Source organism: Mustela putorius, unplaced genomic scaffold (assembly GCF_011764305.1).
Source record: "Mustela putorius furo isolate JIRA1106 unplaced genomic scaffold, ASM1176430v1.1 tig00000166_pilon_pilon_pilon, whole genome shotgun sequence".
Taxonomy (NCBI): domain Eukaryota; kingdom Metazoa; phylum Chordata; class Mammalia; order Carnivora; family Mustelidae; genus Mustela; species Mustela putorius.
The window spans coordinates 3689184-3701190 of NW_025421301.1; the positions used below are offsets into that span (position 1 = coordinate 3689184).

The 12007-nt window shown below is 34.1% G+C and overlaps 1 protein-coding gene across 6 annotated transcripts in view; it reads left to right on the plus strand.

Annotated features, from left to right (window-relative positions):
• SNX14 (sorting nexin 14) overlaps positions 1–12007 on the plus strand; it is a 99493-nt gene that overhangs the window by 22955 nt on the left and 64531 nt on the right. For all 6 annotated transcript variants that reach the window (XM_045075864.1, XM_004773580.3, XM_004773582.3 and 3 more), the window contains exons 6-7: positions 2193–2280; positions 6461–6545. In XM_045075864.1, the coding sequence (XP_044931799.1) occupies positions 2193–2280; positions 6461–6545 (173 nt within the window). The remainder of the gene's footprint in view (positions 1–2192; positions 2281–6460; positions 6546–12007) is intronic.

Genomic DNA, 12007 nt, shown 5'->3' on the forward strand with positions numbered 1-12007 from the left:
TCCTGTGCATTGTGGGATATTTAGCAGAATTGCTGGCCTTTTTGCATGAGATACTAGTAGCAGCCCCTCATCTTTTTACTTGTGACCGCCAAAAATATCTTCAGAGATTGCCATATGTTACCTGGGAGTCATGATTGGCCCTAGTAAGAACCATAGATGTACGTAATCAGTTAACAGTTTAGTGATAGCAAAGAAGAAAAAAACCTTGGCTGCTTTTTGAAAGAAAATCAGCTTAGAGAATTCCTCATCACTCCTAAATGGAGTGACCTGATTTTTATTTTATTTTATTTTATATTCTTAAGTGATTTGGGAAGCACTTCATGGTTCTTTGTTTTTTTTTTTTGTTTTTTTGTTTTTTTCTTTTTTAAAGATTTCATTCATTTATTTGAGAGAGAGAGCAGAGAGCACAAGTGGGGAATGGGAGGAGAGGGACAAAGGAATACAGAGAAGCAGACTCCTCACTGAGTAGGGAGCCCAGTGTGGGGCCTCCATCCCAGGACCTTGAGATACATGTCCCAAGCCTAAGGCAGGTGCCCAGGGGGCTGAGGCACCCAGGTGCCCCGATTTAATAGTTTATATGCACTTTTTACATTTAAAATAATTGTACATTTAGAGGAAAAGTATATATTCAGATATTCAGTAAATTGAAAGATAATTTTAATAGAATTTTCCTAAAATATTAATGATTTTTCCAAAGTAACTTGTTTTTAGTATCTTCTATTGGACATACAAGTGCCCTGTGCCTTGAAGGATATAGAAAATTGTTTAGATCTGAAAAATTAATCTAATTTGAGAATCAGAAATTCATAATATATATTAAATAAATAAATGTTGTCTTAAAAAAGTATCATGTATTTAGTTACATAATTGAACACTTATACCTATATGACCTATAGATGTAATATTTAAAGGCATCTATCCTAATTTTATATATTTTGAATTTTCACATTAAAAAATGCTAGTAGGCAAGATGCTCTCTAGTATTAAACTTAATATCCAGTTTATTATATTTTCCTGAAAAGCTATGAAAATTAATATTTTTATGTTGGATTTCACTTAAATATAGTGGCATTTGCCACTTAAGTAAAGCTGTTAGTAAGTCTTTTTGTAAAATGAATCCTTGTGAAGACTCTCCCCACCCCCACCCATGTCCTGACTCTTCATAAGAGCTGGCTGTATTTCTAAATGGTAAGGTATGTATTTTCTCCTCAGTGTAGTTATTGATGCTGGAATAGTCACTTCCCTGGGGTTAATAGTGGAAGGCTTGATTAATACAATTATCTTTGTTATTCTGCCAAGGGACTTAATAGCACCATCTTCAAGTTGAGGATAATACCATTATATATACCTTTCTTGCTTGCTTTGAGTGGGGAAGTGTCCTAATTCTTTAGGGACCTCATGGCTTCAGGAAAATGAAAAGTAGTTCCTCAGATAAAGGTTGTCAAAATTTCTGTGGGGTTAAGGGGGTAAGAGAAGAATAAATGAAACAAGATGGGATTGGGAGGGAGACAAACCATAAATGACTCTTAATCTCACAAAACAAAGTGAGGGTTGCTGGGGGGAGGGGGTTTGGGAGAGAGGGGTGGGGTTATGGACACTGGGGAGGGTATGTGCTATGGTGAGTGCTGTGAAGTATGTAAACCTGGTGATTCACAGACCTGTACCCCTGGGGATAAAAATATATGTTTATAAAAAATAAAAAATTAAAAAAAAATGTAAAAAAAGTTTGCATTTCAGTTAATTTTCTTTCTCAAATAGAACACATTTTTTTTTTACCTTTTAGAATTAGTTTATATTATTAACAATAAATATTTTAAACTAATTAAAAATTTTGTATTAATTCTGTTACTCCTCCAAAATTATTGTTTTATTTCTTATAAATTACTTTGAGAATGCTTAGAAAACGTTTGGAGTATTGTAAAAATATGACTTTGTACATGTAGTTGTCTACAGGGAAATATATACTACAATTTAGTTAATAATGATTATGTCTTGGTACTAGAATTATGGGAGATGTCTATTTTTTCTTTGTACATTTTTATTTTTTATTCTGTAATGTAACATATTATTAAAAAAGCAAAGAAAACATAAATGGAAAAAAAGAGGAAGTTCTAAACTTTACTTGGTTTCTAGAAGGAGTAGCTATGTGTTTCTCTGAGCTTTTAAATGCTTGCTTTTCTCCTTAATTGAAGGGATGTAACAGATGATGAGTCCTTTGTTGATGAACTAAGAATTACATTACGGTTTTTTGCATCTGTCTTAATTCGAAGGATTCACAAGGTAAATATTTATAATGAGAAATTTGGGAATTGGAGGTTTTATTATTACTAGAGATTTTTAAAAATCTTAGTTTACTCTATCCTGATAAATTTTACTTTCTTTAATGCTTAGGTATCTTGGCTTGTGGTAATTAGAAATAAGACAGCTATAGGAAAAAAAGTCATGTTCCTGTTAGATGAATTTACTGAGTAAATGGTGATGATTATGATCTACTTTTTAAAAAGAAATTTAAGCCATATTATGTTTATGTTTTGGTCTTTATCTATATATAGTCACAGTGTGTTGGCTGTAGATAGACATGCTTGTATATTGCCTTGTCAGTTTGGTAGAATTGGTATATATCTATAATTAGTAAATAAAGATAAATCTTGCTAAATGTTTCTATATTTTTTTGAGAAATTAATATAGTCAACCACTATAGAAAAGATAGGGAAAAAATATGAATAAGCAGTTCACAAAAGAAAAATAGAAAAATGACCAATAAATGCTGAAAATATGTTGTCTACTTCAAATAAATATCGTTTTTTGATGAGATGCTACTCTCTTGCCTGTTGGATTGGGAACGATAAAGAATGATAATGTCTAGTAATGGTGATTGTGGGGAAAGAGGCAAAGCAAGTACAAATCCAAATTGGTGTAATTCTTACACTGGAAGGCAGTTTGATAATCTCTATTAAAAGACTTAAAAATGTCTATACTGCCAAATTTAATTTTGTTTTTGTTAATATGTTTTGAAGAAATAATCAGAAATGTATATAAAAATGTATGCTCAAAGATTCATTGTGGTATAATTTATAATAAGGAAAACTTAAAAAAAGCTGATGTCTAATGATAAGATTGTCCATTAAAATATAGTACATGCCAATTATAGAATTCTGTGTAGCCATGAAAAATCATTTTATAGAATAGTACTTATTTACATGAGAAATTATTTTTCTTATATAATCAAATGGAAAAGTTTGGAAAAGAATATATGTAGTATTTTTCCACATTGAAAACAAAGATCACATATTAAAGCTTATTATTATGTATATTAAGGACATATAACCTTATCACTGTTAATTTACTATTATGGTGGGTTGATGCTGATTTTTGGTTCTTTCTGGGCATTTCTTTCTGTTCACCTTTTTTTTTTGTATGAGCGTTTTACTATTTTGTAAATTGAAAAAAGTGGATAAAATTAATCATATTGTTTAATAAAAGTCTAAGGCAGCTGTATAGACTTTAAAATTGGAATAAAAGATTCGGTAAAAAATATCAATTCGTTGATGATAAGCCACTTAAATTACAACTTAGAGGAAGTCAAATAAAATTGATCAAAAAGCTAACTCATTACAATAAAGTTATCTATAGGTATTACTTAGTAGAATAGTTCTGCTCTGTTAGGCTTTGTGATAGCCTAGTGATTTTAAAATCAAAGTACTTCATACTTGGATTGCATTATATGTATTTTTTGGTAGCAGCTTTATTGAGGTCTACTTTGTATACCAGACAGTTCACCTATTTGAAATGTATGATTCAGTGGTTTTTAGCATATTCCTGGATTTACACAATCATTACCACAATTTTATAACATTTTTATCACTCAAAAAGAGACCTCATACCCTTTAGCCATAAATCCTATTCTCTCATGCTCTTAGATCTAGTCACTAGCCCATCTACTCTCTGTCTCTATAGATTTGTTTATTCTGGATATTTCATATAAATGGAATCATGTAATATGTGGCCTGTTCTCATTGGTTATTTTTGACTTGGCATAATGTTTCCAAAGTTCATCCATGTTATGTTGTAGCATGTATTAGTACTTCTTTCATGTCTGAATAATAGTCTATTGTGTGGATATGCCACATTTTGTTTATTTATCCATCAGTTGATAGACATTTGGATTATTTCCACTTTTTGGCTGTTACGGATAATCCTGCCATAGCATTTGTGTGCAGGTGTTTTTGATGGTTATAGGGATATGTGTTTTCACTTTTCTTGGGTATATACCTAGGAGTATAATTGTTGAATCAAATGGTAAGTCTGTTTAAGTATTTTTTTTTTAAAGATTTTATTTATTTATCAGAGAGAGAGAGGGGGAGAGAGCGAGCACAGGCAGACAGAATGGTTGGCAGAGGCAGAGGGAGAAGCAGGCTCCCTGCTGAGCAAGGAGCCCGATGTGGGACTCGATCCCAGGACGCTGGGATCATGACCTGAGCCGAAGGCAGCTGCTTAACCAACTGAGCCACCCAGGCATCCCCTGTTTAAGTTTTTGATTAAGTGCCAGACTCTTTTCCAAAGTGGCTGCCATTTTATATTCCCACCAGTAGTATTTGAGGGTTCTGATTTTTCTATATCCTTGCCAGAACTAGTATCATCTCATTTTCTTACTCTAACCACACCTAATGGTTATGAAGTGGTATCATTTTGGCTTTGATTTGCATTCCCCTGATCACTTATGACATTGAACATCTTTTCATTTGCTTATTGGCTAATTGTATTTTTTTTTTTAGGAGTAATGTCAATTCAAATTATTTGCCTATTTTTTCACTGGGTTGTCTATGTATTATTGAGTTGTAAGAGTTCATACATATGATTTGCAAATATTTTCTTCTGTTTTCTGGATGGTTAAGCTTTCTGTCCTTTCTTTTCATTTTATCTGCATAACTGTCCCAGCAGATAAGTGGGTCATTATCATACCCATTTTATAGGAAGTACCTTTGTCAAAGTGTTAGAAGTAGAGTTAATGGGCCAACAATTGTGCCTGGTCATCTTATTCTTAGTACAGTGTTCTGTCCCTGATAGCATTGCCTAAATAATGTAAATTGGCAGTTTGGGAATAATGAAAACAAAGTACATGTTTGTTTTTTTTTTTTCAAGTTTAGTGGTGAGCCCATTATTTTACCATTTTGAATCTGACCTGGGGTCTCTCAAATGGATCTTAGAAAAGGAAAATTTTTGCAAGTGTTCTCCAAGATTTTATAAAACATTTGAAAATGAAAACATCCTATTTATTTGATAAATATTACAGCAACCTATAGTCACTGAGGACGAGAAGCCAGAGAGAAATGAAGAGTAATATTATTTTGCAACAAATTATATTATCAACAAAAATATTCTCTCTTATTGAATATGTGTGATCTTATATAGCTAAAAGATATCTGTAAACTGCTCTGGGTTTTACTGGTAAATCACTAAAAATTGGGGGTTTATGATCCATCACACTTAGTAAAAAAGCCTCTGATTCCCCACCACTTGCTTAATATGGAATTTAAAAATAATTGAAACGTTGCCACAAAACTTTGCTATGATGCAATTTTTTCATGTCTTTGATAAAGGGAAAATGTGTTGAGTTTTGTGGTTGAAGTCCACTGAACATACTTTTTGGTGATTCATTTCATTTGCAATTCAATTTTAGTTATTTTTTGTCTCCCTTATGTGTGTACATATAGGTCTTCAGTCCTCTATCACTAACCTATCATAGTCACTACAGTTTCCAGCCTTCAAGGTGAAAAATGTCTGTGGGGAATCATGAAATACAATATTATTCCAAAATAGAATGCGTCTATATAGCTTAAAATCAAGATTTATCTTGTAAGCTGAATAAAAAATTCTTCATTTTTAAGTAACCTTAATAAACAGAAACTTATGGCCCCAAAGGGATGATACGTTACTTGAGATTTTTCTTTCAGTGTATTTAAAAGAAACACATTAAAGAAATCAAGAGTAGGGGCGCCTGGGTGGCTCAGTGGATTGAGCCGCTGCCTTCGGCTCAGGTCATGATCTTGGGGTCCTGGGATCGAGTCCCGCATCGGGCTCTCTGCTCGGCAGGGAGCCTGCTTCCCTCTCTCTCTCTCTCTGCCTGCCTCTCTGTCTACTGTGATCTCTCTCTGTCAAATAAATAAATAAAATCTTTAAAAAAAAAAAAATCAAGAGTAAAGGTACTATTTTGTGGAGAAATTTAGTATAGATAATGCATGCATATTAAGGTATATTTTCTTTAGTGTGATAAACTGTCTAACGTTGGAGTTAGTATGATCCAATAATATAAAGCACTTTTAATTACATTTTTGAAAGATTTTAAATAATATCTCTAATTTTTAAGATCATGCGTTCCAGTATCTTAAATATCGTGCTCCTGCCATTGTAACTCATTAAATGTTTTAAAAAGTTTTATTTTAATGTTGAATTTTTCTAGGTGGATATTCCATCTATTATAACCAAGAAACTATTAAAAGCAGCAATGAAGCATATAGAAGTGATAGTTAAAGCCAGTCAGAAAGGTAATAGTTTTCTACTACTTCTACTACTACTACGTCTGAGTGATTTTTTAATATACCAACTTTTACCTTAAATACCTAAGTGTGATTACTGATGCATTAACTCATATTCACAAATGCTGTGCAAGTATTCCTTCACCCCAAAATCCTTTTCAGTACTTTGTTTATTGTATAAGTGATTGTGAAAACTCAGAAATCTATGAACATTAAAATATACTTAGTTAACTCTTAGATATAATATTGATGACTTTCATCTTCTTTTGGATGATAGTCTCTTGCCTTTATTACTCCCTCTGAGGTATCTCTCACATCTCTTCCCCCTTTCCCTTAATGATTTCAACAGTTTTGACCTATTCCAGCCCATCCTATATATTGCTACCATGTTAATTTCACACTACTACAATTCTCATGTTATCTCTCTACTAAAAAAAAAATTAGTGACTCTATTATAGACTCTAAATGTATATTTAAGTACTTCCTAGTCAAATATTTTAATTTACTCTTGTCTCTATGTATTATGTGTTGGCTGGGATCACCTATTTGTAGGTTTTTGTGAATGTCCTGGTCTTTTATACTGTCATGATTTTCACATAGCAAACATTTTCTCATTTCTCGTTGAATGAATGAAATCTTTATTTGGGGGGTACCTGGGTGACTCAGTGGGTTAAAGCCTCTGTCTTCAGCTCAGGTCATGATCTCAGGGTCCTGGGATCGAGCTCCACATTGGGCTCTCTGCTCAGCAGGGAGCCTGCTTTCCTTCCTCTCTCTGCCTACTTGTGATCTCTGTCTCTGTCAAATAAATAAATAAAATCTTAAAAAAAAACATTAAAAAAAAGAGAAATCTTTATTTGGGACTTTTATTGCTCTTAGTGCAAACAGAATTTTTATTTTTTAAAAAAATTACATGTTCGGGGTGCCTGGGTGGCTCAGTGGGTTAAAGCCTCTGCCTTCAGTTCAGGGTCATGATCTCAGTGTCCTGGAATGGAGCCCCGCATCAGGCTCTCTGCTGAGCAGAGAGCCTGCTTCCTCCACTCTCTCTGCCTGCCTCTCTGCCTACTTGTGATCTCTTTCTATCAAATAAATAAAATCTTAAAAAAAAATTACTTCTGTGCTCTATACTTGGTTCTTTGCAAAACTGATTTTTCCTTATGTTTGCATTTGGTATTCTTTGTGAGTGCTTTCCCAGTGCTTTTGGTATTCTTTGTTAACGCTGCATACTACTCCATGTAGTAACTGTGTAGAAGAGGTTTCATATTTTGAAACCTCTTTGAAATGAAAGTTTTCAAATTTTCATATTGGTCCTATGGTCATATTTTCTGGTAATTACTACACATTATATTCCCCTTCTGGAAATTCCCAGTTAATACCAATCTCTGCGTAATCTTGCAGCAAAGAAGTGGTTTTAACTATTTAAATAGTTTTTAACTTCCCACATCCCAAATCCCTTTGAGTACAGAAGTAATTTTCCCTCCCTTATCATATCAGTTAATATAAGGAGTTCATTTGGGGAAATTATGTTCTAGGCAGAGTTGAATAAAAATAAATAAAATTATTACTTTATTTGTTTTTGATATAAATAATTCCTCAGTTGTGAGAAGCATTTCAAGTTATATTTAAAATTTTTTTCTGTTCTCATCTTATAACAACTAAAAATAGCTTTACTTAGAGATAAAAAGTAGAAGTTTGATATGTATAATTTGTTAAATTAAAAATAAACTTAAAAATATTGTGCTGTTACTGGCAAAAACAAATTAGAAGATAGCAATTGTTTTGTAGCCATTTGGTCAAGGGTACTTGACTATCAGGAAAAAAAAAAGGAGATGTGGGTTTTTTTATTAGTAAATTTATTATTATAATTTTTAAAAGATTTTATTTATTTATTTGAGAGAGAGGCAGTGTGAGAGAGAGATCATGAGCAGGGGTGAGGAGTAGAGGGAGAAGCAGGCTCCCTGATGAATAGGGAGCCTAATGCAGGACTTGATCCCTGGACCCTTAGATCATTACCTGAATCAAAGGCAGACATTAACTGACTGAGCTACGCAGGCAGCCTAATATTATTATTACTATTTTTAAAGATCTATTTTTAAATCTCTACACCAAACATAGGGCTCAAACTCACAACCTAGAAATCAAGAGTCACATGATCCACTGACTAGCCTGACTAGCCAGCCAGGAGCCTCAATAAATTTTATTCTTTATTTTTAAAATTATTTATTTATTTTAAATATTTTATTTATTTATTTGACAGAGAGAGCTAGAGAGAGAACACAAGTAGGCAGAGCAGCAGGCAGAGGGCCCGGGAGAGGCAGGGTCTCTGCTGAGCAGGGAGCTGATGTGGGGCTCAATCCCAGGAATCTGGGATCATGAACTGAGTGAAGGCAGACGCTTAACTGACTGAGCCACCGAGGTGCCCTACATTTCTATTTTCTTTTTTATTTTTTAGAGATTTTATTTATTTATTTATTTGACGGAGATCACAAGTAGGCAGAGGCAGGTAGAGATAGAGAGGGGGGAAGCAGGCTCCCTGCTGAGCAGAGAGCCCGATGCGGGACTCCATCCCAGGGTCCTGAGTTGAAGGCAGAGGCTTTAACCCACTGAGCCACCCCGGTGCCCTAAATTTTATTTCTTAGAGCAGTTTTAAGTTTATAAAAAAAATTGAGCAGAAAATATAGAGTGGCCATATATCTTTTTTCCCCATTAACATCTTTTTTTTTTTTTTTTAAGGTTTTATTTATTTATTTGACAGAGAGAGAAACAGTGAGAGAGGGAACACAAGCAGGGGGAGTGTGATAAGAAGAAGCAGACTTCCCCTGAGCAGGAAGCCGGACACAAGGCTCTATCTTGGGACCCTGGGATCATGACCCTAGCCGCTAGCTGAAGGCAGATGCTTAATGGCTGAGCCACCCAAGCGCCCCCTCATTAACATCTTTAACTAGTTGGTACATTTGTTACTACTGATCCATCAATATTGATCCATACTGTTAACTAAAGTCCACAGTTTTCATTAGGGTTTACTCTTTGTATTGTACATTCTATGGGTTTTGACAAATGCATAATGCCATGTATCTGCCATCAGTGAATAGTTTCACTGCCTTGAAAATTGCCTTAAAAAACCCTAATTCGGGTTGCCTGGGTGGCTCAGTTGGTTAAGTATCTGCCTTCAGCTCAGCTTGTGATCCTGGGGTCCTGGGACCGAGTCGGCATAGGGCTTCTTGCTTAGTGGGGAGCCTGCTTCTCCCTCTGCTGGCCGCTCCCCCTGCTCGAGTTCCCTCTCTCTCTCTGACAAATAAATAAATAAAATCTTAAAAAAAAAATCCCTCATGTTTCACACAGACATCTCTACCTCTTTCCTTCATGAACCTCTGGCAACCATTGAACTGCACAGTTTTGCCTTTTCTAGATGTGATACGTTGGAATTATACTGTAGCCTTTTGAGGCTGGTTTCTTTTATTTAAAAATATGGATTTAGGGCTTCTCCATGTCTCTTCATGGCTTGATAGCTCATTTCTTTTTACTGCTAAGTTATATTCCAACGTATGAATGTGCCACAGTTTGTTTATCCATTCACCTATTGAAGGACATCTTGCTTGCTTCCAAGTTTTGGCAGTTATGAATAAAGCTGCTGTAAATATTTGTGGGCAGGTTTTTATGTGGGAGAAGTATTTTTAATATAGTCTTTGTTCTGAAGACTAACACTTTGAGGGCAACCCTGTCAGGACTCCTCTCACTCTTGAATGCTTTTTTGGTATCTTCACTTAATAAACTTCTATCACTTCACTCATTTTAAAAAAAAAAAAAAGGACCAACACTTTGAATGCAGGCTATGAGTAAAAGGAGACATCTTTTTATTTTTAGTTGAATTAATCAATTTATATAATACATATATGTACACCCACACACAAACCAGTTTGAAGTTAATTGTTGAGTCTTTACAAGGGAGGGGTTGCTAATTTGCTACAATTTGCAAAAAATGATTCCCAGTTATAAAATCACCGTCGAATTAATTAATAACATTGTAATGAGATTCATAGAATTAAAGCCCGAGATTATTAGAAGGACTTTTATTTTATTCGAAGGTCTTGGTATTCTAAATATTATGACAGTGAATTAGATAGACTTGTAAAGAAGGTTTTCAGATTTTTGAATTTTCATTTTTTTAATATATAGATTTGTTTTCTAAATTCTTTGGCCCCATAATTGTGCTTAACTCATAAAGTAATTAAAGGTTCATCTCTTCATTCATGTTCCTTTTATTCTTTCAGTATTTTCTCTGTAATCTGCCTCTTGAGAATAGGGATTATGTAAGATGTTTTCTGTGTGTGTACTCTCATGGCCCTTTAGAAATACTGAATGAATATACATTAGAAGCACTGGCTTAATTTAAATTCAGTAACACATTGTGCAGAAGGACTTTACTCTCTAGTCTTTCATCCTGAAGATAGTTGTTTGTCATGGATTCTAGAGAACTTTCCTTTTTTGGTCTGAAAACGCTAACTCTTAAGGCAATATAGATGTACTGATGATTCGTGAGGACTAATTCATGCTCTGTTTTCCAGCATCTATATTTTGCTTATTTTCCCAATTAAGATTTTCCTCCCTATATTCTTTTATCTTATGCCTGATTTCTTTATTTTCTCATTATTTAGAACCACAAAGAACCCTCTTGTCTGACAGTTGTTGAATAGATTCCAATCTGGTGTTTTAATTTTTTTTTTTTTTAAGATTTTATTTATTTATTTGACAGAGAGAAATTACAAGTACACTGAGAGGCAGGCAGAGAGAGAGAGAAGGAAGCAGGCTCCCTGCTGAGCAGAGAGCCCAATGTGGGACTCGATCCCAGGACCCTGAGATCATGACCCGAGCCGAAGGCAGCGGCTTAACCCACTGAGCCACCCAGGCGCCCCTGGTGTTTTAATTTATATACTATGTGTATTCACACATTAATCACATTGAATCACCTTGAATGTTACAATCTTATGCATTTTGCATGATGATTTTTCAGTGTTTATAATTGCTTAACTATTTACTGATGTGGGAATGGAAGCTTATAGGGATTATATCATTTGTTCAAGATCATATCAGTTTGTTCAGTAGAGTTGGAATTTAGCATGGCTTAGTCTCATTGTAAATTCCAGCTATGACAAACATTTTTAAAAAACCTGCACCCCAAATTCTTGCAGAAAAATGCTTAGTAAATAAATGCATAATGATGAAATAAAATGCATTTCTTGTACTAACTACATCCATCTTCGCCAGGCCTTCTTTTGTATCTCAGGCACAGATAGCCTTAATATATCTTCCTAGTACTCACATTTTAGAATGCATATATTGGCCTTTTGTGGGTAAACATGCTTGCGTTCTCTTTGGATAAAAATAGAAGAAAATAGTAAAAAACAAATGCCATTGAATTAGTGTTAAGATTCTTTTCATAGGCTTCATGATTTTAAAACTCGGCACAGAGTGCA